A 27,762-nucleotide genomic window follows, 5' to 3' on the forward strand; every position below is an offset into this window, starting at 1 on the left:
CCGCTTGAATTTAACCTCTTCCTTTTTAACCCTAGTCTTTATTTTACCCCAGGCTCCCAACACTAACTCTCTTCCCATAATATTATGCCTAGTCCATATCCCATCCTTAGTCTGAGAATTACATTAGTCCACCTCTTAGGTCCAATGTTCTTCATCTCCACCCCACTGATTACCAGGAGCTGCTGAATGTATTACTTAATGTCACGGAAAAACTGGGGCATGGATGAGGGCTAACTGGCTGAGATTCAGTTCACATAAGACTGAGGTGATGTTGGTTGATTGACAAAAGCAACCAGAAGAGATGAGTGGATTATTTCTGCCCACTGACTGAGATGTGGTCCTGCCTTTGGTGGCTGGGATTTGCAATCTTCAGAGCAATCAGATCATGGCTGTTGCTAGAAGATCAGGTAGCTGCTATTGCCAAGTTAGCCTTTTTCCCATCTATGGAGAGCTAGGAGGTAATGCACCCTGCCCCCCCCCCCTTTTTTTGGCTGCAGTCCTTGCAACCATCACCTATGCCTTTGTCACCTTGAGATTAGACACTGTAGTATGCTCTCCATATTAAATCTATTTGGAAACTGGCTAGCAGGCAGGATATTCTCTGTTAGGGCCCTGGGCCTTTGGAACTTGCTTCCTCTCCAGGTCTGAAACAGCCCAACTTCCTCAGCCTTCAGGGCCCATTAGAGGCACCACCTTTTCTCCTGAGGTCCAGAGGAAACAAGTAGGGCAGAGGGTGGGACTCAGGGGATTGATTCATTTCCACTATAGTCATATTGCTGCTGTGTAATTAAGCTGATCTAGGGAAACTGATACATCTGCTTATTTTTGCGTAGTTAAATAGATATATTTATATCAAGGGTGCCCAGAGCAGTGGATGGATTCTTCTTCTTGTAGTTTGTATAAATCTAAAGGATGGATAACGACTATAGTAAATAATAACATGAAGCTAGGGCATTTGGCCCGTTAATCTACCCACTTTGGGTCCCTCATTGGGCTTGTTTGCTCTCTGCTACTCCGCTATCAGTAAACAAAAGCTCCCCCCCGCGCCGTCTCGTTACTACCCCGGGTACCCTGCAGCCAGCAGGGGAGGGAAAGAAACGGGAAACCCGCCCAGGGGAACGTCCTAGGCAGCGGGTCCCCAGAGCACGCGCGGGGGGGGGGGGGGGCTCTCTCCCCTCTGGGCCTGCCCCGAGCGCCACCCGGGGCTCGCCGGCCTACACCGCCCGCGGTCCCCGGCTCGCAGCGAGGCCAGAGCCCGGGCTCCCGCCCCGCCCCGCCCGGCTGCCCCAGGCCTCGTCCCCGCACCTCGAGCCTGGGCGCCCCTGTCGGCGTCTCCATGGGGACGACGATGGTCCGTGACGCTCCGGCACGCCACACGCGTTGCGTGGCGACGCTCAGCCGCACGGCGCCCTCTGATTGGCCGGATTTGAATCGCAGCAGCGCGCGGCCCGATGGGAGCGGAGGGACAGTTCAAATCGAATCATCCCTAAGTGAGAGAGACCCCCCGACCCTCCTGCCGGCCCCGCGCAGGCCTCGGCAGAGCGGCCCCGCCCGGCCACCATCCCCGGCCCGCCCGGCCACCGTCCCGGGACCCGAGAGAGCGGCCCCGGCACCATGAAGGCGGCGTGAGTATGGGGTAGACCCCCCCCCCCCGCGCGGGAACCCCCCGGCCCGGCTCTACTGCCGGGGGCCTCAGGTCGCCGCCCTCCCCCGGCCAGCCCAGCTCTTGCCCCACTCGAGGCCGGCGGCGGGTAGGAAGGCCCCGGCTGGCTGAGCCGCCCCGCCGAGCGCGGTGAGGGGGAAGCGTGTGTGTGTGTGTGTGTGTGTGTGTGTGTGTGGTGGGGGGCGGGCCGGGGCCTTGGCCGGCGAAAGTCACCCCCCCCCCCCCCGTCCTGCCCACCCCGCACCCGGCAAGGATCCCGCGTGCGCAACAAGCGGCGTGACGGGGGCTGGCCGCTGCCGTCGGAGCGGGCCGAGCGGCGGGCCTGAGAAACGCCCCGCTTGTGCTAAAGACCCGGCGAAGTTGACCCCGTAGCGGCCAGGACCGGGAAAGCCGGCCGTGCAGTTGCGCGGTGAGGTCAGCCCCATGTGGGTACTGAGGCGGTCAGCCCCCTGCCAGCGGCGGGTGTTGGCTCCTTAGCCTCGTGTCAGGCCCGTGTCTGGTGTGTTCTTAGGCTTTGCAGCGGCGGCGTAGCCCTGTTTGTCCCGGGCTGGTAGCGAGAGGCACATCGCTCTGTAGGCTGGAAAGCCCCTCTCTTTCACCGACAGAAGCTGGTCCAGTAAAACCTATTCCCTACGAAATTAGGTCGAATTTATAGAAGTCGGTTTTTTAGAAATCGGTTTGATATATTCGAGTGTGTGTGTCCCCACAGAAAATGCTCTAAGTGCATTAACTCGGCGGAGCGCTTCCACAGGACCGAGGCAAGCGTCGACTTCCGGAGCGTCGCACTGTGGGTGGCTACCCCACCGTTCCCGCAGTCTCCGCTGCCCATTGGAATTCTGGGTTGAGATCCCAATGCCTGATGGGGCTAAAACATTGTCGCGGGTGGTTCTGGGTACATATCGTCAGGCCCCCCTTCCCTCCCTCCCTCCGGGAAAGCAAGGGCAGACAATCGTTTCGCGCCTTTTTTCCTGAGTTACATGTGCAGACGCCATACCACGGCAAGCATGGAGCCCGCTCACCTCACTGTCACCGTATGTCTCCTGGGCGCTGGCAGACGCGGTATGGCATTGCTACACAGTAGCAGCAACCCCTTGCCTTGTGGCAGCAGACGGTGCAATAGGACTGTTAGCCGTCATCGTCATGTCCGAGGTGCTCCTGGCCACGTCGGCTGGGAGCGCCTGGGCAGACATGGGCGCAGGGACTAAATTTGGAGTGACTTGATTAGGTCATTCTCTTTAGTCCTGCAGTCAGTCCTATTGAACCATCTTATGGTGAGCAGGCAGGTGATACGGATTGCTAGCAGTCCTATTGAATCATCTTCTGCCGGGCAGGCAAGAGATGAGGATGGCTATCAGTCCTATTGTACCATCTTCTGCAGAGCAGCCATGAGATGTGGATGGCATGCAGTCCTTCTGCACCGTCTGCTGCCAGCCAAAGATGTAAAAGATAGATGAAGTGTATCAAAACAAGAAATAGACCAGATTTGTTTTGTACTCATTTGCAAACCCCCCCTCTGCCCCCTGTCTAGGGGACTCATTCCTCTAGGTCACACTGCAGTCACTCACAGAGAAGGTGCAGCGAGGTAAATCTAGCCATGTATCAATCAGAGGCCAGACTAACCTCCTTGTTCCAATAAGAACAATAACATAGGTGCACCATTTCTTATTGGAACCCTCCGTGAAGTCCTGCCTGAAATACTCCTTGATGTAAAGCCACCCCCTTTGTTGATTTTAACTCCCTGTAAGCCAACCTTGTAAGCTGTGTTGTCAGTCGCCCCTCCCTGCGTCAGAGCAACGGCAAACAATCGTGCATGTGAGTTGAGAGTGCTGTCCAGAGCAGTCACAACAGAGCACTCTGGGATAGCTCCTGGAGGCCAGTTCCGTCGAATTGTGTCCACAGTACCCCAAATTCGACCCGGCAAGGCCGATTTAAGCGCTAATCCACTTGTCAGGGTTGGAGTAAGGAAATCGATTTTAAGAGCCCTTTAATTTGAAATAAAGCGCTTCATCATGTGGACGGGTGCAGGTTTACATCGATTTAACGCTGCTAAATTCGACCTAAAGTTCTAGTGTAGACCAGGGCTAAGTTGGCCTGTGTTAGGTCGACTTACAACCATCACAGTGATTAGTGCAGTGGCTCATGTCCCCGTTACCCTCCTTTTGTCTGTGGTGCGCCATCCCCATGAGGAGTGCTTCTACTGACTTAACAGGGGCAGCGTGGGGGGCTGAGAGCCTGGGCTGTCAGCTCCACACACAGCTCCTCCCTGCCAGGAGCCCAGCTTTCTTGTCAGTTTCATGGCTCCTGCCTGAATGACAGCCAACAGCGGATGTAAGTAACACAGTGTCTACACACACACACTGCGTCGCCCTGACTACACCGACATAAGCCCTACACCTCTCGTGGAGGTGGAGTTATAATGGCAGTGTAGTAGGGCGCTTACATCAGTGGGAGCAAGGCTGGAGTGTGTACGCTGACATAATTAGGTCAACATAAGCTCCCTTATGTTGGCCTAACTCTGTAGTGTAGACCAAGCCATCTTTTACTGGACCAGCTTCTACTGGTGAGAGAGACAAGCTTTCCAGCTACACAGACCTCTTCATCTGGTCTGGGAAAAGTACTCAGAGTGTCACAACTAAATACATGGTGGAACAGATTGTTTATCATAAGCAGTTGCACATTGTAAGGGACCATTCAAGGTGAAATGGCTGTTAACACCACTGGAGTCATAAGACAAAAAAGGGGGGTTAGTGGGTTACAGATTGCAGTAATAAGCCAGAAATCCAGTATTCTTTAGACTGTGATTTTTAGTGTCTAGCAAAGTTATGAATTTAAACTCCCAGACTTGTGTTAGAAAGCGTTGTGCAGGTTTCCTTTGCAGATGACGACTGAGAGATCAGAACTGGAGTAATTGTATTGTGAAAAATGTTTACCCTTGGGTGATATGGTGTGTTTGTCTGTTATCTTTTTTTGGTATGTCATTTGAGAGCTTAGTGATTGTCTGTTTTCACCCACATTATTTTTATTGGGGACATTTAGTGCACTGGATCAGGTACATCACATGATGTGATGGGCATTTGTAGGACCCATGGATCTTGAAAGGTCTGTTGTGGGGTTTTTGATCTTTGTAACAGTGGGGATATGTCTGCAGGTTTTGCATCTGTCTTTGCGACAGGTTCTGTTACCGCTTTGAGTTGGTGAGTCCTGGTCTGTGAGTAACTTGCTTGTGATGATGAGGTTGGGGGTTTGAAGACCGGAAGAGAGGGTTCTGAAAATATTTTTATTATTTATTAATGATTACTTTCTCTGTTATTAGGCTTGGCAGAATTTGATATAGAATCATAGAATATCAGGGTTGGAAGGGACCTCAGGTCATCTAGTCCTACCCCCTGCTCAAAGCAGGACCAATCCCCAATTTTTGGGAGCTGGTCAGACAATAATTATTTATTGATTCAAAAAATTAAAGCTTTATACTGTTAAAACGCATTGTCAACATCACATGTCAAAATATACATAGTAAATAGTCTTAAATCAAACAGGCAAAGAAAAAAATGCTGCCTGAAAACTATCTATACATTTTGATGATTATCGATGGAAGTATTTTTTTAGTTTGTGTGTTTATGATTAAATTGATGTTTATTGACACTTATCGATTACAAAATCTAATCTGTCCAAGTTTAGTTGCAATAAATCCCTGTTTAAGTAAGTATTACAGTACAATCCTGACATCTCCTATTTTACCTTAGGTAAAAGTAAAATGCTTTGTCTTCACTGTGCCTGTATCTCTGGATAGCTCTCATGTTTTTTACCCTGAGACAAGAATCAAAAACAAAAGCCTTCAGCAGTGAATACAAGGTCTTAGGAGCCTATGACTTGCCATTTTGGAGCAATGGTGTCCTGTTTCCATAAGTGGCCCATGTTTTCCTAAAGAGATGTAGGTAGATCACTGATGTTGGAATGTTAGTCTAAAAGATTGTTGGGGAAAGGCAAGTTAATGTTCTTTAGGTAGAACTATGCTAATCAATGTATGTATCGTGTGACTAGATGACGAGTCTAACTTTCAGTTCTTTATTTTCAGTAGAACTAAAACTCCTAGAAAACCAGTGCTAAAGAAGTCATCCAACACAAATCTGAAAGATCCAGTTGGGGTAAGGTGTCTTGCTTTCCCGTCTTGCTCTTCCAGGTCAACTGGAAAGCAAACCTACTGTAGCTTTGAGAGGCTGTTTGGGGTAAATCTTAATAACATTTCAGAAATGGTGCCATAGTGTTAATGGCTGAGAATGTTTCTACAAAACAGCTGACTGGCAGCCCAGTGAGTCTAATTTCTATGATTAACTTTCTACTAGCACTGTGGTCTCCTTGGTTTGTGTGTGCCTGACATAATGCTGATGAGCTGAAAGTAGCCCCTACCTCTCCTTCTGTTGTACAGGCTTATTTATACCTGTGCTTAAGTCTTTTTGGAATCCACTTGTTGTGATCAGGCTTATGCATTTCTAATCCATTTCTTCAATGTTTTTCTGCTTTCTTTCTGGTGAATCCCATCTGTGGTTCTGAGGAATGAAGGGGAGGAAAGCCATGTAGTGGCAGAGAATATTCCCTCAATTTCTCTCTTCTTCCCCATCCCCAGCAGAGTTTTACTCCCCTCTCATCTTTCCCTGATTCTGTGGCTCAAGGTCCTGAGTTATAACTTTACTTCTTGCCAACAAGGATTGTATGGGATCATAAGAATCTGTCAGTGGCACTCCTGGGTTGATGGGAGGCACTTGACAGACAGTCCTTTACCCACAAGGGCAGTGTGTGCTCCAGAATCTAAATCTGGGACTCTTATGTGGTAATTTTGAGTAGAAAGATTTTCAAGGACAGCACTGTCAGTATGCAGTGGCAAGTGACAGAAGTAGACACAAATCTGTTAAAAGAGTGACTTTGTTAATCTTTTGGCACTGGACAAATTTGGGGGGGGAGGTCTTAAAATTGTCCTGTCACTGCCATAGTAGGAATTTCTCTGAAGAGAAGCAGCCAGGGAATTTCTTCATGTGGGTCGTTGTGTTTTTTTTTTTTTTTGTAAATCACGTGTATTTTCAAGTACATATGATCTGGTACATAATTATAAGATGCTGAGATAAAACGATTTCTTTGGTGACTTTAAAGTAGAACAAATTAAGCATTCTGCAGCATGAAATACACTGCACAAATATCACTAGGTGGGAACGGTTGGCTAATGTAGATTCAATTGACCAAATGTCTTGGGGTATTAAAATAAACTTTATGTATAAATGTTTTTAACTTTCGAAGGTGCATGTAAACTGTAGTGGCAAACATCAAAATGTTAATTTCACCTTGCTGTGTCAAAAAAACGGAACCAAAGTAGACTGCCTTTTTATTATTATTTATTATTACTACTTTTTATTCTAAGAAAACCGACTTCTGTTCCATCAGGTGTACTGCAGAGTGCGTCCCCTAAGTGTTCAGGATCAGGAGTGTTGCATAGAAGTGATCAGTGAAACAACAGTTCAGATTCATCCTCCTGATGGATACAGAATATTCCGGAATGGGGAATACAGGGAGGTATAGTACTTTTTAAGACTAGCAGTAGAAACAAATTTAAAATGGGCAAGTTGATAGCTAATGCTCATGCTGACTTTGTCCAGCAAACTTTGGAGCTAATCTGTTTATCATAGGCATGCCATACAGTTCATATATCAATCTACAGAGGGCTGGCTTCTAAAATTCACTTTTTTGTAAACTGTTTGATTAAACTATGTATTTATTCTCACACTAAGCTCTTAATTTAAGAGTTAAATGGCTTAAACTCAATCGCTGAAAATCAGGGAACTAACCACTTAACATCCACAATAACCTCAACTCGCATGCCTTTAATTCCCAAGCATAATATGTTAACATACTATCAAGGGCCTGATCTAATGCTCATTGAAGTCAGTGGAAAGAATCCCTCTGACTTCAACGCATGTTGAAACAGGCTTCAGCTCTGCAGCTCCACAACACACTCCCCTTCAGTTCCATCACGGGACCACACACTGTGCACGCATCCAGTTCCTCATCCTCCTAATCAAATACAGTTCTAACCTCTTATTATCTTGCGGGAAGGAGGGTGGCTTTTTCTTCTGTCTGGAATGTGCTAGTGTTTTTTTCTTTTCCCAAGACGCAGTATACGTTTAAGGAAGTATTTGGAACTCTTGTCACTCAGAAAGCGCTCTTTGATGTTGTGGCTAGACCTCTAGTAGAAGATCTCGTTCGTGGAAAGAATGGTATGCCCCTGTTTTGTATTTAACATGCTGTAGCGGCACTGCATAGCTAAAACCATTTATTTTTTACTCTTGTTTGGTTGCCTTTCTCCTGGAATCTTTTTTTAACCACTGTTAAGCCTGTTCAAAACTTAAGGATACTTATTTTCTTCAGGTTTACTTTGCTTATTCTGGCACTCCCACAAATTATCAAGGTTTCTCAGTTTGTCTTCTGAAAACAAGTTTTCAAATAGTCCTATCCTTTCATGAAAATAGGAACAACTTCCTTGTAACAAAGTGGAAAGAACCCCCCCCCCATTCTAAATTACTCCTGTTTCAGATGCATGCAAGATATTTATATTGAGGCTTAATTTTCTTGCATACCAATCAACTGTAGAGGCTTTTGTCTACAAAACCATGACATTGTATAATTTTGTAAATAGACTAGAGTCTTGATTGGCAAGCGATTTGGCCTAGTAGGTCTCCTGAATCCCAGTCCAGCGCTCGCTCTATGTTCTACTTTGGGTTCAGCCACGGCCCTCTGGGTGACCTTGGGAAGTCACTCTCCTACTCCATGCCTCAGTTTCGTCAGCTGTAAAATAGGGATAATGATGCCGACTTTCTTTGAAAAGAGCTTTGAGATCTCTGGATGAAAAGTATGATTGAAGAGCTAGATGGTGGTGGTAATTTGGTGATTGGCTCATGTGAACTGTCAAAAAATGTCTGATACCATGAGGCCAGGTTCTTCAGGTCCATCTGGCTGCTGTATCTGAAGCTCTTCAGAGCAGAATAAAAACAAACAAGCTTCCCGCAGTCAGGTTTTAAGCGATGGTCAAAATGGCTGCCTTCACTCTCATTTCTAAATGTACTTAACCAGAAAGGGGAACTTTGAGCAGCTAGAGTTTATTAAAAACTGTTCATTTCTAGTACTTCCCTGAGGTCTGCCTGCTAGTGCCAGCTAGCCTTGTCCTGAGCAGCATTACAGTATGCTGGGGGAATGGCTTTACACTAGCTGGCCCAGTCCTGCTCTCTGGGCAGTCGCTGCACTGACAACATGCAGCTGTGGTCTTTCCTCCTTTGGACTAACTCTTTCCTTTCTCACTCCTGGGATGGTACCAACATGTCTTGAGTATTCGTGCTGACCGTTCCAAATGAGGAAGTCTTCTCCCCCCCCCTCCCCCTTTATTGGATAGGATCAAGTGACAGTTCAAGTTGAAGGTTTTCTAGTTAATAAGGTCCAATTAGGAACATTTAACTGTAACTGTTTTACTCCTAGGTCTCCTTTTCACCTATGGTGTGACAGGTAGTGGGAAAACACACACAATGACAGGTTCTCCTGGTGATGGAGGACTTCTTCCCCGGTGCTTAGACATGATCTTCAACAGCATAGGACCATTTCAGGCCAAGCGATTTGTGAGTTGCTTTGTTTTAAGTCTTAAGAGAAACTTTCCCAGTAACAGCCTAAAACACAGTCAGTTATTCTCTGTTCTAAATTGTTAAATTGTAAGAAAAACCTTACAGTCCTTTAATCAAAATAAAGTAATCAAACAAAACATCTGCATCAGAAGCAGAGCCTGGTCAAAAATGGAGAATGACTGCAGGATGGCACGTCAATGAAGTAGTTCGGTCTTACTATTTCAGAGATCATTAGTCATATTTTCACTTTTATCGTGCTGACATTTTTATCACAATTAACCCTTGCCACAAACGACCATTTCCAGTGTTTAAGTTCGTCACATGACTGCTAACCCCATTTGCTGCCCTCAGGTTTTTAAACTTGATGACAAGAACGGTGTGGATGTGCAGTGTGAAGTTGATGCTTTGTTAGAGCGTCAGAAAAGAGATGCCATGCCAATTCCAAAGACTCCATCTGGCAAGTAAGTAGAATGAAATGGTGTATTAATACATATATATGAAATGTTGTAGCTGTGTCAGTCCCAGGATATGAGAGAGACAAGGTGGGTAAGGCAGTATCTTTTATTGAACCAACCTCTGTTGGGGAGATAGACAAGCTTTCGAGCTGTACAGCTCTGCTCTTCAGGTCTGGGAAAGATACTCAGGCCATTCAAGGTAAAGTGGCCCTTTAACACCTCTCCAGGCATAGGGGGGCAAGAACTGGTGGGGGAGGCAGGTTATACTCTGTTGTAATAACCCATAAATCCAGTCTCTCTGTTCAGTCCATGATTTTTAGTATCTAGAAAAGCTATGCATTTAAGCTCCCAGGCTACTTTTGATGGTATTGTACAGGTTTCCTTTGAGGATGAGGACTGAAAGGTCCGATATAGAGAGGTGAAAAGTGTTCACCCACAGGTGATATGGTGTTTTTGGCTTCTCATTTTCTGAGAGTTTATTTAGTTGTGACACTCAAAGTACATTTCCCAGACCTGAAGAAGAGCTCTGTGTAATCTTGTAAATTTGTCTATAAAAGAGATCACCTCACCTACTTTTTCTCTGTTGATACATGTCATTCCAAAACTTGAGTTTTGATGACTTGGACGCCCTTCATGAACGCTTCTTGCCACTTTCAGGAAGCGTTAATATATCACTCTACCTTTTTCTTCTGGTGAGATAAAGCGTAGTCTAATCAACATTTAAAGCTGAGTACTTGGAGGCAGGCAACCTAGGTTCTATTCTTTGCAATATGATTCGTAGCATTACCTTGGTTAAGTCACTTAAACTGTCTGTGGTTTAGCCTTTCCTGTTAGTAAAAGGTATGTTAAATTTAAAAAGTGTTTGAGTCCAATGAATGGAAGATGCTATAAGTACAAAGTATTAATGAGCTCTGCATAGGGCTGACTAACTGTAACTGCTTGGTAATTGACTAGGTAACACAACTACATCTGAAAATTTTATATCGCAATATATAGTAATAAACATGACTATATTTAAGCTTTTTACTGCTTTCACAAGTGCTCTAGCTCTTTCTTTTTGGAGGAGAACTGAATACATGGCATCAATGTTCAACATGGGCATTTTTGGGACTGCAGTTATATACCCGTGGCTGGCCAATGCCAGCTGACTCTGGCTAAGGGGCTGTTTAATTGCAGTGTAGACATTTGGGCTCAGGCTGCATTCTGAGCTCAGGGACCCCCCACAAGGTACTAGAGCCTGGGATCCAGCCTGAACCTAAAAACATCTACTCTGCATTTAAATGGTGCCTTAGCCTGAGCCAAAGTCAGCTGGCCTAGTCCACCCACGGGTTTTAATTGCAGTGTAGACATACCCTTAAACTGTGCTGCTTTCAATGTAGCTTCTAATTGTAGAGTATATGTGATGAATTATCCGCTTGTCATGGATGCTGTATTGTAATAATGTCATGCATGGTTTTAACAGACGACAAATAGATCCAGAATTTGCTGATATGATCAGTGTACGAGATCATTACAAAGTGGAAGAGATTGAAGAAGACAATGTCTATAGTGTGTTTGTCTCGTATATTGAAATCTACAATAACTACATATATGACCTGTTGGAGGAAGTTCCCTTCGATCCAATAAAACCAAAGTAAGTGTCTTTTTTTTAATATGCCTCTTTGAGTGATTATCACCTCTCCAGGTTGTAATTAATATTGGGTTACCTTGAGACATGCTCACAATCCCCACCTCTTTGTCTTGAGTCCAAACGAGATTACTCAAGAAAGGAATATTGGGTACAGTGGTGTGGAGACAAGACTGTGAACCAGACAGTTGAATCTGACTTTGCCACTGACACCCTCCATAGCCTTTTACAAGTCTGCCTCAACCTCATCTGAAAAATGGGGACTTGCTGTGATGTAGTGTGGAGTTGGCTTGTTTAAGTTTCTACAGCAGGGTCTAAAACCGCAGAACAGGTGTCTTATTGCTGGTGCTAAATTTTTCACATTCCCTTTAGAGTGTGTTACAGAGGAACTTAAGTTTGTTACATTGGTACAGGCTCTTGGAACCTGTGGGACTCCCAAATCTGTTCATGCTGTCTTACAAACAGCACTCTCAACTGATGACTACAACTTGCAATCTATACAACTTCTTAGCTGCCATTCCTACTCCTGTTTCCAAAGAAACTGATCCTGGGCTTGGTGACCGTGACTCACTGTTAATCAGCTTCACGCTTCATTGAAACAGGAACAGAAATCTTGGGTGCCAGTTTGAAACTCTGGCTTTTGGAGGCAGCCTCTGGGTGAGCTCCCTCCCACCATTACAGTGTTTGGGAACTTTTGGGAAAACAGTGCCCTTTAGGGACAACACAAGCGCACCTCTAAACTTTTGTCTTGTCTCCACGTTAACTCTCTGCTTTGTGCTTGTGTTTAAATGGATCTAAAATTAAGGTTCTCACAAATAGCTACTGGTGCACAAATATCTTTGTGAAACTTGACACACTTATGGCAGAACAATTAATGCACACAGATTTGTCATGGCTCTGGCCTGAGGTCTTTGGATCTAATCTTTTTGGATTCCATCTCTGAATAGGGTCCACAAACCAATAGAACATATTGGCTATGTCATGAGGCTTTAGGAGGAGAATTGCAATTATTTTGTTTAACCACTTGTTAAGCACTCACTAGAGGATCACCATCTTGTTAAATGTTTCCAGAACTTGGTCTTAACTTTTACATTATTTTCTGTTGTGCAAATTACAATGATTAAAATGTTAGGTGGTTGCTATGGGTGCTGTAATATTTTACCCTATTCCCTTGATAGGTGGAACAGTTGCAACACTCCTGTGCGGAATGGTGATTTTATGTATGTGCCCAGCATATTGTCTCTTCCATTAAAAATGGAGAAGCTGAATTTATTGTATGGTGTTGCTGTAAATAAATTCAGACCCCATCTCTTTCTCTGCTTCTCTAGCAAATTCAGAATAATGCTGTTGAAGTCTATTATATGCTTCTGTATGAGCTTATGCATGTAGGAGAGTAGCATTAGTCCTCCAGCCTCATAGTGCCTACTATGCATTGCAATTAAATGTGTAAAAGCAAAGCAATAACTGAACTGTATCTAGTCCTGCCTAAATATTTCCCCATGCATTTGTATTGGCTCTCCGTTCTGTTAGTGTGGGATAACGTTTGACATCTGTGTTCAGGTTGAATCTGATCCTTAAACATAAGGATATGCATGGTGCTTGCTTTAAAAGCCTTGCTGCCTGTCAGCTTGATCTAAACCATGCTCTTTGCAGACCTCCACAATCCAAAGTACTCCGTGAGGACCAGAATCACAACATGTATGTTATAGGATGCACCGAAGTCGAGGTAAAATCTACTGAAGAAGCTTTTGAAGTTTTTTGGAGAGGTAAGAAATGTTCAGGAGTAGTGCTCACTTTAGTCATGTATATCCCTGTGGCATGAAGACCTGCATGGCCTCTACCGATCTGCCACTCAGATTAAAGGGCTCTCTCGTTTAACAGGTCAAAAGAAAAGGCGCATTGCTAACACTCAGCTGAATCGCGAATCTAGTCGTTCTCACAGCGTGTTTATGATTAAGTTGGCTCAGGCGCCGCTGGATGCAGATGGAGATAATGTCCTGCAGGTGAAATTCAGAGGCTAATTATTTTAAAGAGCGCAATGCGTGTGTGGGAAGGGCAGTGATGACCTAGACAATGGCTCCTCTCTGGGATGTTCTAATTACTAGTTTCCAGTTGCACTTTTTAAATGCCTCATAAGTCAAAGCTCTCTCTGTCAAGGTGAGCATTAATGAAATAAGCAAAGTTTGTTGTTCCCTTGCTCTTTGTCTTGGCTACTGTTACGCAAAAACTAAGCATATAGAAATTGGGAGAGGCATTTGTAGTTTGAGACTGCCTGAAATAGAATATGAATCCTAGATTCCAGAACCTGGAATGCTAGGGCACTAAACCATTAGTAGCTCATAGTCTCTCACATAATTATAAGAGAGAGCTTCAATTCTCTCCCTAACCTTTATTAAGTGTTAACTTACAACAGTTATGTAAGGCTTAAAAGTCTCATGTAATTTTATTTCTTCCCCTATATTGGGGACATGTTGCAAATGGCATTAAACATTTTATTTTTTTTCTTGAACAGGAGAGAGAACAAATAACTTTAAGCCAGCTGTCCTTGGTTGATTTAGCTGGAAGCGAAAGAACGAATAGGACAAAAGCTGAAGGAAACAGACTACGTGAAGCAGGTACATAGTTGGCTTGGATGGTCTGTTGCTTATATGCTCATATGCAACTATTGGTTTGTGGACTAGAAAGCTGGTCATATGGTAGTGCCTCCTGGCTCAAGATAAATATCCTGGTGGGGTGTCTTTTTGTTCTATTAAGTCAAATGACTCTTAAATCCCCTTGTCTGGAAAGCTGGACACTACCCATTGTCTTAATGTAACTAGAAAAGGCTTGAGGTATTCCTAAGCTAATCAGAATAGTTTATCCCCCCAAACAATGCAATTTTAGGCATAAATTGGCCACTAACTTTGGAATATTGTAACTGAGGGGCAATATCCATCTGAGTGCTTAACACTAGCTCTGTTTCTTTCAGGTAATATTAACCAGTCACTTATGACATTAAGAACATGTATTGAAGTTCTACGGGAGAACCAAATGTATGGAACCAACAAGGTATATGACAACCCACCTTCTTACTGTCTTTTAACCTGTCAAGACTTTTGCTTGAGACTGTTGTTGTTGGGGTTTTTTTCGTTCTTTTTAGATGGTCCCTTATCGAGACTCCAAATTAACCCACCTGTTCAAGAACTACTTTGACGGAGAAGGAAAAGTGCGTATGGTCGTGTGCGTTAACCCCAAGGCCGAGGACTATGAGGAAAGCTTGGTAACTTGCATGTGATTCTTCTCTTCTTCCCCCCCCCCCACCCCCCCATTCCATCCCCACCAAACTGATGAAACGAATATGAAGAGATAGAAAATATAAAGGGGAGGGAATCTCTCACTTCATCTCACAAGGAACAAAACTGAAACTTTAAAGGGAAACCCACAACCTAACAATCACACTCCTTATTCCTAGAAATGGCATTAAAGAATACTATAACAGAAAGAAGCCACATTTCTCCTAGGCCTTAACTGTTTGCCAACACTCTGTACAGTCACTTTCACTGTTTCCTTTGTTGGCAGCATCAGGGAGAGGGTGGGGAGGGGGCGACACACACCCCTGTAAAACCACCAGGGAAACTGGGCAGGAGCTGTAGTAGTTGAAACTACCTGTAACTTGGCTTTTAAAAGCCATCTCAACTTGATAATGTCCCTTTTTAGTATGTATCTAGATACTTGCGAGTTCACACTGTGGGTAAAGATTGTGGTAACTAAATATGGAGTATCTAAAACTGCATATTATTCTATCATAGCAAGTCATGCGATTTGCAGAAATGACCCAAGAAGTTGAAGTTGCAAGACCTGTTGATAAACCACTGTGTGGCTTAACCCCAGGACGCCGATTTAGAAACCAGGCCTTTAAGGATGAACTCTCACGAAGACTTGAGATTCGAGGTGGCCCAATCGGCGGAGGTAAAAACTGGAATGATGTTACATGGTTTCATAGCACAGACTTATTAGTCAATCCAGCACTTCTGACTAATAGAAAAGACATGAAAATAAAACAAAAACTCCTACATAATCTATAACTTAACCGAGAGAATAAAGTCATAAGGATATTTGTTACCTTGGGTTTATGCTGCAGGGTTATAAATTATAATGAACACAGTCGGTGTTAGTACACATATTACTAGTTCCAAGATACATTTTAAATATGGTGATAACAGATGTAGGTGAACTTTCCCTTACCCCCTCCCTTGAGGGAGGTCGTGGATCTAGAAATACAGCAATATTTGGACAAAGAAATAATTTTTAAACTGGATTAAAAAATTGTATGCTCACAGGGCTTCTAATCTCTCTTAAATTTCCAAGCTTCCCTCTACACCTATCTTTTATTTATAACTTCTCTAATCGAAACACTTATTATATGCAGCAATGTCCCATTCAAACCCTTCTTTTGGTACAGTTGTGCCTGATCAGCTACCATCTAGGTGGTGGAAACTCTTCCTTGTTAAAATGTCCAGGCTTTTATATTTCCAAAATGCTTTGGGGTGAGAGCGAGTGAGTGCGTGGCTTCAGTCTGTGTGCTGCAATGCTGAAGTAGGTTTAGAATAGCTTGCTGTCATGGATTGTCTGCTTTAAATCCTTACAGAAACAGAACAATCTGTGACTGAAATGCTTCTGCAGAACTTCCCTCCGTTACCATCATGTGAACTACTGGACGTGAATGATGACCAAACACTTCCTAGGCTGATTGAAGTCCTTGAGAAACGCCACAGAATGCGGCAGATGCTGTCAGAAGAGTTCACCAAAAATGGTGAGCACTGATTCTCCATATGAAACCATTCCTCTGCTAATCAATACATGAAAGGCAGTTGTGCAAAGCAGCTGGAGTAAAATAGCTATATCTTCTATCCCAGTGGGCACATGGCGGAACGTATCTGGTTTGCCTAAATTCGTGAATGATGCTTCAAAAACTTCACTGTGGTTTGATATAAATACTCAGACATTTGGCAGGGTTGTGTCAGCAAGCAAAATAAGGCAATCTTCATATTTCAAGCTAGTAGGGAAGAGGCAAAAGTTGATCTAGTTTAATGTTCTGGGGAGGGAGTGCAAAGATTCTCCCTAAGTGAATTTATATGGATTACAATGTCTGAATCTGTTCCAGTACTCGCATTTAAAACTATGCTGCAGGAATTTGATAGCAGCATTGTATCCAAGGAAAACTACGCTCAAGGAAAACTCACTGAAAAGGAGAAAATGATAGCAGGACAGAAAATGGAGATTGAACGACTGGAAAAGAAAACTAAAACATTAGAGTACAAGGTTTGTTCTTGCATAATCTGAAATTACTCAGTTCTTAAGCACAAAACTTATACTTTACTTAGCAAATGTCAAATTTTTAATTCAAAAACAGAAGTTTTTTCCACATAAGGTTTTCTCAAAATACTTTAGTTAATTGTTTTTTCTCTTATTTGGTGGGGATATTAATCAAAATGTCTTACTTGTTTTGGCTTTAGCATGAGTAAGGTTAAGTTTCTTTCAAGAAAACCAGAAATCGCTAAACTACCGTATATACTTGTTCATAAGCTGAATATTTTTGGTAAAAAAGTGACCGTCAGAGAGCAGGGGGTCGGCTTATAAATGGGTCTACACCAAAATTTGATGATTTTTAAACTCTGTGAAATCATTGAATTGAATATCTAATACATTGTCGTTTTGTTTACCCAGAGCATCTGCAGGCACGGAGCCCCTCAGTTCCCTGTGGCCGCAGTCTGCAGCTCCCATTGGCTGGGAACGGCGAACTGCGGCCACAGGGAGCTGAGGGACTCCGTGCCTGAGAATGCTCCAGGTAAACAAAATGTCCCGACCCACCAGCAGCTTATCCTGACGGGCTGGGAGCCAAAGTTTGCCAACCCTTGAAATATTGGGTTGGCTTATGAAAGGGTCATACAGTTTTTACTATTTTTACCTATCCATCTTGGGGGGCTCGGCTTATAAACAAACTGGCTAATGAATGAGTATATACGGTATGTGCTACAAACTTCTGAAATTGTCTTTGAAATTTCAAGGGAACTTACTGGAGTGTTGGTTTATGTCTGTACTAAAATCGCTGATTGTGGTCTAAAGCATGTTAAAATATGATTAGCTCCTTTGCTCTCTTGTGCACCTCTTCAAGAAAATGCTTTGTGAGCAATTAAATGTGAAACTTAAAAGAAAAAATGCTATGGTCTTTCCTCCAGATTGAGATTTTAGAGAAAACTACTACAATTTATGAAGAAGACAAACGTAATTTGCAGCAAGAGCTAGAAAGCAAGAGTCAGAAATTGCAGCGGCAGGCTTCTGATAAGCGTAGATTGGAAGCACGATTGCAAGGCATGGTGACAGAGACAACAATGAAGTGGGAGAAAGAATGTGTAAGTACACTAGCATATCTGTTAGAAATGCTTAATGGAGCAATGTTCGTTGTACCAAGCTAAGGCTGAAATTAATTTTTCTTTGTGTATCCAGTTTTGAGAGACAGACCAGACCATCCACTCTCACCTTGAAATTTGACAAGTGTGATCTTATGCTGAAGTAGAATTTTTCTAGAAGGGTATTGATGTAAACTCGGTAAATTTTGTTAAAAATTATTTTACAAAAATTTGCTTTTTTTAAACAGTTTAGCATTGTTTCCTTCTGGTTCATAACTTTTTTGCCTTCTGAAATCAGATTTTCTTTGTCAGTTGTCGTCATTGACCTAGCCACAAGGGTTCTGCTCTTCCCGTGGTATATTAGCAACAGCAAATTTTCTGCCAATTGCGCGCGCGTGTTTGTGTGTGGGGGGAAATAGCTTTTGAGGAACCAACCTGCTATAGTGATCCGTTACCTGAGCTAGAGACTTAGCCACTACAATATGAGCGATGTGTGCTACTAAATGAATGTAATCACTTTGTTCTTCAGTTAGGATATTGAAGATGCTAGATAGTTTTCAAAGTTGGCCAGGCCTAGCGTACATAGGGACTACTTTGACAAGTCTACATCTTGGCTGGAAAATCTTCTTCCATTTGAAATACACAGCTCTCCTCAATTCAGTTGTCATCACAATAACGTATGCTTATCTAATTTGGTCTTTATTTACAACAATATCCTCCACCCGGTTCTCACCTGCAGGAGCGCCGTGTGGCGGCAAAACAGCTGGAGATGCAGAACAAGCTCTGGGTCAAAGATGAGAAACTGAAGCAACTGAAAGCTATTGTTACTGAACCAAAGAATGAAAAACCAGAGAGGCCTTCACGGGAGAAGGACCGGGAGAAGACTTTTCAGAGATCTGTGTCTCCCCCGCCAGCACCAGTATGTTATATGTGAATCTCTTTGTATGTCAGTGCAGAGACAAACAGGTTTTTATAAAGCTAAATGTAGCTGACTATTTTTCTCTCTAGTTGTTGGGAATGGGACACGAGAATGAGTATGTTTTGGGCTCTACTAAATTCCTTAAGTGTTTTTTTTTTTTTTTTTTCCCCCCTCTAGTGTGTTGTCTCTGCATGCTCTTTTACCTTACACTTGACTAATTGAAAGAGTGCCCTGGCTTTTTAAAGCTGACAGTGAAACACCTAGTTATGTGAAGTACTTGCGTTGATTACTCTCTGCATATACGCAAGTCAGCCATACAGGATGATTTCTGAGAAGTGTTATACTTTACCAGTTCAAAATTGTATGTGTTCACTAACTTCTCTCCCATTTTCTTCAGTTTTCTAGTAACTATGTTACTCAAGTCCCTAACAGCCAACCTCTCATGAGCCAGCCACAGCTGCATAGACGCTCTAACTCTTGTAGCAGCATTTGTGTGGCATCCTGTATTTCGGAGTGGGAGCAGAAAATTCCTCCATACAACAAGCACACCATTGGCACACCTAAGGCAAGGAGTAGACAACAGGAACCAGAGCAAAATAGAAACTGTAATGTGTCAGACAGAAGGCGAGGGATGCACTGGACTGGAGTCATTGAGGTCCCCAGCCGTAGAGATGAGATAGAAATAGAAGAGGACCAATGCTGCAGGGTTAGTGCTACTCCTAGCAATGGTTACATGAAGCAGTGCTTGGTTGCTGTGGCTCAGAAGATTACCATTCTCAAACAATTGCTAAGCTTAGTGTGTGCTGCCATATGTGAGCTCACCCCTGAAATGGAATTGGACCCAATTTTACAAATTTTCTCCATGTTTGACTGCTGCCTCCAAGTTATGTGTCATGGCACTTGCAAAACACAATCTAATTTGGTTTCTAAAGTCAGTATATAAAAGCCCTTAAAGGAGTATGTCTGTCTGTGTCTCGTCAGCGTGTGTATAGTTCTCTCCAGGAACAACAATTTAAATTTTCTGACTATAAACCTCCTTGTCTCCATTTGTCTGTCTCTTAAACTTATTTGGCAGTCTGCAATTGCCAGAGTCATTTTTGGGCGGATTAAGGATCTCATGAGCTGTTTGTGGAAATTTCATTTATCAGCTGGAAAATGTTTGGACAAGCAGTCTCGCTTGTAATGAGCGGAGTCTGGGATTCATACAACCGTTAAAATGTTCTTACTAAATTTGAATATTTGTAATAAAACTGGTGGTTTTACTTGCAGTTTTCATTCAGTTTTAATTGGTCTAAGTGATTCTTCTGTGTACCAGTTCGTATCAAGGAGATGCTTGTCTTAACACTATACGCTTTATCATCACATTCTTGCTAAAGGGGTTCAGGTAAAACTAATAGACAAATACCAGACTATTTTGAGAGACGTTCTAAACAGGAGCAAAATCTGTTACGTTGTGAATCCATATCTTGGACTCCCTTAATGGTATTACAAACAAAGTTCCTGTGACAGACTTTTGGATGCAAGTCATGCTTTCATACGAATGCCATTCAAATTAAACTTTACCTTAACCCCTGTTGGTGGCAAGCTAAGGAACATTGTCCACTGTCGAATACAGTGCACCCTTTTTTAAGGGTCTAAACTACTAAGGCAGCTTCTCAGAGCTGTCTCAAAAAATTACCAATGGAAAAATGAATACTTCACTCGCCCAGCCAAAAGAAAAGGGTCACTGTAGGTAGTTTTAGGTGAGCCTTGAAAACTTCTATTTGCCCAAATCTTAATGTTGCGTTCTGCGTCCTGGCAGCATGTAGTTTTTGATATCATAGATGCTTGTAACCGTGTTTGGGGCTTCTGAGAAGAGACCTATCAAGAGGGTGCACTGTAAGCCTTATACCTGTTGCTAAAATACGATGTAATCAATGCTCAAGTCTTGGAAGCGCAGTGGATGGGGTTAGTATCCATGGATCTGAGTTAGGTGATCTTGCCACATGTCACTAATGAAATGGATTTTCATTGGGTGTATATGTGAGACAGAAGTGTAAAATCTCCCCTTATTATTTACAGCTGTTGGCTCCCAGAGCCTGATAGAGGAACACTCACCCATATGTGTGGTCTTGCCAGTTTCATCTTATTTCTCTTAAAACTGAGCAATGTAAACTCCCGCATGATAGGCGGAAAAGGCTGAATTTGATGGGGACAGTGAGCTGTGTGACTGAATGGAGATCTTGTGTACTTTGGATGGGTCAAAAAGAGGCCCTTTTTCCCTCTTCTTCCCTGCACCTCTTTGGAAGTGACCTCTGCTGTAGAGTTTATTTGGCAGGGGGACAACACTGTATACAATTGTTCTTTGTGGCTGGGATTTTACTTCTAGACTCTGACCCTGAATCTAGCTGTCTGTAGAATAAGGGTTGGTACATAGTCACCCAGTTATGGAGTTCAAAAGAAGGTAGTGGAAAGTGCCATTATAACTTCATCCCTTGAGTCTGGTGTTCAGATTGGCCCCTCCATGGTTGGTCTTCAGCTCCACATCAAGAGCAGCATTTAAAATATGCACCTTGTTAAAGTCATGTCTTGGTCAAGAGTGATTTCAGTTTGATGAACATAAATCACGGCCTTGTGTCAGAGGTCCCTCAAATTCTTTCTTAAGAGGAGGATTACGTTGCCCCTCCTGAGACTTCAACCATCCTTCTGCTTAACTTTCAGAGAAGATTCTCTGCATAAAGCTTATTTTCTTGCATAAATAATACTACCTCTTGTAACATTTTCACCTGTGATCTCATAAGAGGGTCCATATTTAACAGACCTCCTGTTGCAGTTTAAAACAGACTTCTAGTTCTGCCCAGCAGAGGGTGGGTGGTATACGGGTAGAGGTATCAACACATCAGTAACTTCTGATGCATTCCAGCAACTGAGTGCCAAACCAGTCTCACTCTGGAAAGAGGGGCTAATGTCAAGCTTCTTCCTTCTCCACAGAATTTACCCAGAAATACACTTGAGGCCTCCCATCTTTGAGTGACTCCGCTGAAGTAACACCTCCTAAAACCTGTGCCATGAATCTGTTCCCTTGATTACCTGAGAAACCGACCATTTGACCCAGGAATGTGTCCATGGAAACTATCTTATGTAACTGCTTTTTCAGGCCTGTTTAATGGGTGTAGAATTCATAGTTTGGCTGGACATTTGAGAGCTGCTGCAAAAAAGTTCAGATTCTTTAGTCTGAAGTTCTGGTTAAGGAATCCATCCAACTATGTAGAACTTAATTAAAACTGCAAAGAATGAGTTGGCCCAAGTGTAATTCTAATAGCAATGTTGTGTAAGTGTGTCAGGAATGGTTCCCTGCAAGATCAATTCTGATTAAACGTTTAGAGATGAAATTTTGGTCTTCATCCAAATACATTTTAACCAGGCCTGAAAAGCTGCACTTTAACTACTGATTATGCTTATTTCTTCTGGTTCTTTTCTGCTCTGATCAGACTGCACCTCCAGTTCGTCTCAGACACAGACGATCACGCTCAGCGGGGGAGAGATGGGTAGATCATAAGCCACCTTCTAATGTGCCAACTGAAACAGTCATGCAACCACATGTCCCCCATGCCATCACAGTAGCAGCTGCAAACGAAAAGGCACTAGCTAAGTGTGACAAGTACATGCTGACTCACCAGGAACTAGCTTCTGATGGGGAGATTGAAACTAAACTGATTAAGGTAAAGCAAATACCTCTGTGTTGTCAAATCGTACTTAACTGATTCGGAGTTTCTGATTTTAGCTTGCATAAGGATGTGTTTGACTTAAAGTGCTTTTGTTGATTGTGGTTTTGGAAGTTGCAGGTTGGGGTAGGAGACGCTTCAGTTCCTAGAAAACATTTCTAGTAAGCTTACAGTACTTGAATGTGTTCTTCTAGCTATTTGCATGCCAAGTTTCATCTGCATCAGTTTTGATTTAAAAAAAAATTGCACCTACCGTAATAAAATGATAGTTTGTCCCATTATGTAAGACACCATCCATAATCAGTGGATGTGTCAAGCCTGTGGCTGCCACTGGTTTTCTGAAGCCTACTTACGGAGGCTTGACCATCTTGTTGAAGTGATGTCGCTTCGTTCCTCTAGCAGCGTGAACCAGTTCCCATCTTGCTGCAACAACAAAGCAATATGAAATCTAACACTTTCAGAATGTAGCTTCCAAGTGTTAGTCTGGCAAACACTTAAAGCAAGTTGGGATGCAGCGTAGGCTTTGAGTTCCAGGGGGCTCTGCTAGTTTCACACAAGTTGTCAATTCCGCCAGATGGCCGCTTTCAGCACGTTTGTTTGGAAATGCCAATTGTTGTCAGTTAAACCCCCTCCCAAAGAAACAGTGTTGATAAGTACTTCTTGTGGTGAACTTTAAACTGGATAAAACAGCTGCAGTTTTCCTTTAGCTCTGACTACTAGGGCATGGTCACTTTTTAAAATAAAATTCCTCCATGCTACCCCAAGGGCTTGTTGACCCCACTTATCCCAGGGTTTATCCCATCTGCCAACACAGTTACAGTCCTGTCTAGACTGCCGAATGAAAGCATTGAAACTGGGCCTTACTCAGTTGTGTTTTTAATCTGCTATCTTAGGAATTTCTTGCACCATTTTGGGGGGGGCAGCTGACAACCTCTGGGTACATCATGTGCTGATGGTTCACTCTAGTGCATGCTCACGTGTTTGTGCTCTCTGGGTTGATCGATGAGCTTCCTTGAAAGAAATGGTAGTTATTGCAAACACTGAGGTCACGTACTAGTTGGCCACAATTCAAGTTTCTGTGCAAACATAATATCCAAGTAATTATATTAATTTGTAAGGAACTTGTTTCTTTTCCTCAGGGTGATGTTTACAGAACCAGAGGTGGTGGACAGGCAGTCCAGTTCACGGATATAGAGACTCTGAAACAAGAATCACCAACCGGGTCAGTCACATATAATTTTATAATTGCAATAATGTCAAGAACCTAGTATCCCCAGAATGTGCACACAGCTCTAATTCTATCAATGGTTGGTGAGAAACTTCAGAAGAATGAAGTTGCTGAGATTTTGAACTTACCAGCTTTAAGGTAAGACTGGCCTAATATACGTAAAACTGAGGTAAGGTTTTCTTGTAAAGCCTGCAGCTACAGGTATTGCTGGCGCACTGCTGGAGTTTTGGGGTACCAGAAGCTATTCATCATCTCCATATGAGTGAACCGTCTCTAGATAATGGCTTGTGCAATCACTCATTGGACAGTCTATTGAACTATACACAGCAGTCTTTCAGGACTAACTCTTCTCTCTGCCTCCCTCAGTCGAAAGCGAAGATCATCAACTTCAAGTCCTGCTCCACCAGAAGATGCTGCAGAATCTGAATGGACAGATGTAGAAACCAGAGTAAGTTACAAGTAGGCGGCCAGATTCTTACGTTGGTGTGAATCTGGAATAACGCCAGTAATTGTCGTCTTTTCGCTGGCTTTATGCAGCAGCTGTGACTAATGCATGTGTCTTTCCAGTGTTCAGTAGCTGTGGAGATGAGGGCAGGATCCAGTCTGGGACCTGGATATCAGCATCATGCTCAGCCCAAGTAGGTGTCACACTAACTTATCATAACTGGAGCTTCTGGCTTTCTTGCTCTAAATGCTCCTTGGCTGGGAAAATGTTATTCCCCTCAAGTCTTAACCAGCTTTAAGGTAAGGATTGATTCCTGAAATGTCAAACCTGGCGGTGTTGCCACTTTGCCTTTGTGGTTCCAGCCATTTACTCTTTCTCCTTTGCTGGTGTGAATGGGTTCTCTTGCTGACTCAGACTATCAAGGAGCAGTGATATGTCACCAAAGGGACAACTGGAGACAGCTAAGTGCCATGGCAATTGGAATGACAAAGTGACCTAAAATTGAAGCCAAATTTAGCATGACAAGTGACTTTTTTGGGTGCCCAACTTGATAAGCCTGAAAGGAGCCTGATGTTCAGAGTTGGGCCAACTTTCTGAACATCAGTCCCTTGTAAGACATCTCAAGCTGGGCCCTCAAAATCACTGGTCACACGTGGCCTGAGGTGTGATAGTAACATCTGACATCGATACCTTATGTCTTCAGCGGCAGTTTGAGTGGACCCACAAACCTGTGCTGGAACACTGGCTGCCCAAACAGCTCAGAGGTGGAGCAGTGTATCTGGGACAGAAGTGAAGAGAAATGAAAATATTCTACCCTGATTTCCTTGTCCATTATACATCTAAGGTTGCAAAGGATTAAAGTAATCTCCGTGCCTGTCAATGTTAGTAACACGCTGTAGTGCAAATGAGCATATCTGCGATCTCTGCTTGATGCCTGGAAGGAAGGATAGTTTAAGTACATTTTATTAGTGTACGAAAACTGTTTAAGGTACCTTGGAGAGGGGGATGGTGTTCAACGATCTGATGGCAAAGTTGATGTAGTTCATATTAAATTCCAACTACCACTTGCCAGATTGGGTACGTAAAGCTTCTAACAGAGAAGCACAGGCCTTAGCTGTGGCAGAGAAGCCCTGCTTCTGTTCAGAGTCTGGAGTACCACATACTGAATTCACAGATGACAGCCTGAGGCTTCTTGGGGAAGCTCAGTCTCACCCTGGAGAGTTTGTGAATCTAAAGCTCCCATCTTGCTATACAAATAGAAAAGTCACCTGATGTCGTGTAGAAGTCCCAGTTTCTAACACCAGAGTCCAAACAAATGCTAGAGTTTCAACATGAAACTTCGTAAGTGGCAAGACTGGGTCTCAAACGCTTGCTGACAGAATACGTGCTTATTAGGCAGTCTGGTAGCCTAGCTGCTGGAGAACAGAGTTCACTTGCAGATTTGGCCTTTTGCAGATAGGTGCTGGCAGCGCTGTGGCAGTGATCCATTCAGCTCAGGGGAAGAAAGCTTGCAGTTTTACACGATGTTTACAGGCAGGAGAGAGGGCTTCAGAGGTAAAAGAGCTTTTCATGAAGCAAAAAGGGGGTTGCGGGGTGGGTAGAAACAGACGGTGACCCCATAACGACCAAACAACCTTCAAAAATTTCAGGTCGAAATAGAGAGGCTAAACAACTGTAAAAAGCTAATGCATTAGACTTCAGTCTATGGTGTACACTGCTCCAAGTGGGAAAACTTGTCTGTACAAGTCCAATAGCAGTGATGGAATACATTTAAAATCTGGCACTTTTGGGAACATCTGGTCAGAAAACTTGTGATTTTTAGATCTGTTTACAAACTTTTCCCTTGTAATCCTGCTATGGTATAAACTTTTTTTCAAAGCCCCCTTCCCTGTAATCTTGGGGCCTAATCAAAGTGAGTGGGAGCTTTGTCACTGCCTTTTAGAGGAGCAGGATCAAGTCTTTGCTTTGCCTGTTGGGTCAGTCTTGCTGTTGTCCTGTGTGTGTAGGTTGAACTCTATGCAAAAGCAGATTGTGAACTTAACAGTTGTTGCTCCCTGATCTAATGCGTTGAATAAAATCCATAGCATAGCTGTATCACTGAACCAATTGATTCTTTTCATCACTATATACTCTTAGTCTGTTGTATGAATACAGGTTTTATGTAAATCTAAGTAACATTCTTGACCATGAGTATAGAAAGTTGTGCTGTGAGAATCAAAACTTTGAGCTGAGAGTATTGTGTGCTTTTTATTTCAGGCGCAGAAAACCATGAGCTGGAATTCACTATTGTACTGGAATACTGTTCGCAAAATGGGGATTTTAATCAGTTCTTCAGAATTTGCTGCCAGTGAAGTCTTGGTAAATTTACTGCTATGCTAAACTGCAGACTTGCATTTTATAACTGCTTATGCTGGACAGCAGGCAGCTAAGGGAAACCTTTTTTTCACAATTCTGAGGAAATATATGTATCCAATGCATTTGTTTTTTGCCCGGCTGTGTATTATGGATAACTTTGAAGAGAGCCTTCTGTTCTGTGTGTGTGTGAACCTCTTGATATTCTGTATCTCCTGTAGACTGAATCATGCAAGGCCTTTGCCTTGTGTTTTTGCAAGGTTTTCTTTTTGTAGTGTAAAACTTTTTCAAGTTTGGTCACAATCCTTTGTATGGTGGTTGTTCGTTTGTTTTTTAAATACACAATTGCTGCTATTTTTTTAGCTGCAGTAATGCACTTTAGAAATATTTCTATGCCCATTCAGGTTTTTATTATACTTAGCAAGAATTATTAATATGAACTACCCATCAGAACAACTATCCAATAAGAGATGGGACTTAATTGTTGGACGACAGTGTTCTGTACATATACAAATCGTCTTCTGAAAGTCATTTCAGTCTTTGAGCCGGCATAATGACAAAAAGCAGAAATCCTGAGACAGTGCATAACGGTGAATTGGTGTCATACCTATTCAGTTCTGTGCAATGAGTAACTGTTATATGATGCTGATTACATCAGCAGATGTGGGGTGAAGGTAATATGCTCACTTGTTAGGTGACAATTGTATTAAGCATGGATCTGCAAATGTGTTAAAATAAATACTTTTATTCAATGGCTCTTACTCAGTGTAGACTTGTTAACTTGGGATAGTGTTTTACGTTTAGTGTATGTAATCTGGGCTTCCTCTCAGTGGAGATGTGAGGCCAGAATTTCAATAGCATCTTGCACTGTCTGGTCTTTAATAACTCCCATGCCAAAAATATCCTGCAGTAATGGATCTTTGAAGTGGGAGTCTGGCACACTTTGAAACTTTGACTAAGGGATTACAGTGAATTCCAATACGTTAAAAGCGTCAGAAAAGACCTTTGGGATTTTATATAGGCTGCCTTTCCACTTCTTCAGTCTCTCGGCTTATCTTTTGATGAAAGGGTTGTCTTGCTTTGGACTAGGAATAGGAACCCGGTCTCTTTAGAGAGTATGTTGGCTAACACGTTTAAATCACTGTCAAAAATATGGCTTTTAAAAATGGGTTTTGCCCACACCTAGTAAGCATGGTTTTAACAGCATTTGTTTACACTGGCTGCTAAATAGTGTTTAAAAATATGCATATTTGTGTTAGCTAACACACTTGCTAAACATACCTCATTTCTTAGTCTACACTAGGCCTTAGAGTCTGAATCAAAAG

General features: G+C 43.1%; 1 protein-coding gene across 6 annotated transcripts; it reads left to right on the forward strand.

The window, feature by feature from the left end:
- Positions 1–1,442: 1,442 nt before the first annotated feature.
- On the forward strand, positions 1,443–27,198 carry KIF23 (kinesin family member 23). Of its 6 annotated transcripts, none has more exons than XR_007358849.2 (24): positions 1,443–1,625; positions 5,739–5,808; positions 7,097–7,225; positions 7,821–7,926; positions 9,179–9,315; positions 9,670–9,779; positions 11,236–11,406; positions 13,054–13,166; positions 13,282–13,403; positions 13,913–14,015; positions 14,369–14,448; positions 14,540–14,659; positions 15,189–15,348; positions 16,028–16,192; positions 16,544–16,701; positions 17,619–17,792; positions 18,529–18,708; positions 19,106–19,414; positions 22,179–22,409; positions 23,552–23,634; positions 24,007–24,088; positions 24,208–24,278; positions 25,541–25,639; positions 26,342–27,198. XR_007358849.2 is itself a non-coding variant. In XM_048867066.2 (24 exons), the coding sequence occupies exons 1-24, from the start codon at positions 1,615–1,617 to the stop codon at positions 26,355–26,357; spliced, it is 2,943 nt and encodes a 980-aa protein (XP_048723023.2). In that variant the 5' UTR covers positions 1,443–1,614; the 3' UTR covers positions 26,358–27,198. The 6 variants fall into 6 exon arrangements, 5 of the variants coding, with proteins under 5 accessions (XP_048723023.2, XP_048723020.2, XP_048723022.2 ...); XM_048867066.2 differs by lacking the exon at positions 25,541–25,639 and adding an exon at positions 12,579–12,620; XM_048867063.2 differs by lacking the exon at positions 25,541–25,639 and having other exon boundaries at positions 5,742–5,808.
- Positions 27,199–27,762: the final 564 nt, after the last annotated feature.

Source organism: Caretta caretta, chromosome 10, assembly GCF_965140235.1.
Source record: "Caretta caretta isolate rCarCar2 chromosome 10, rCarCar1.hap1, whole genome shotgun sequence".
Taxonomy (NCBI): domain Eukaryota; kingdom Metazoa; phylum Chordata; order Testudines; family Cheloniidae; genus Caretta; species Caretta caretta.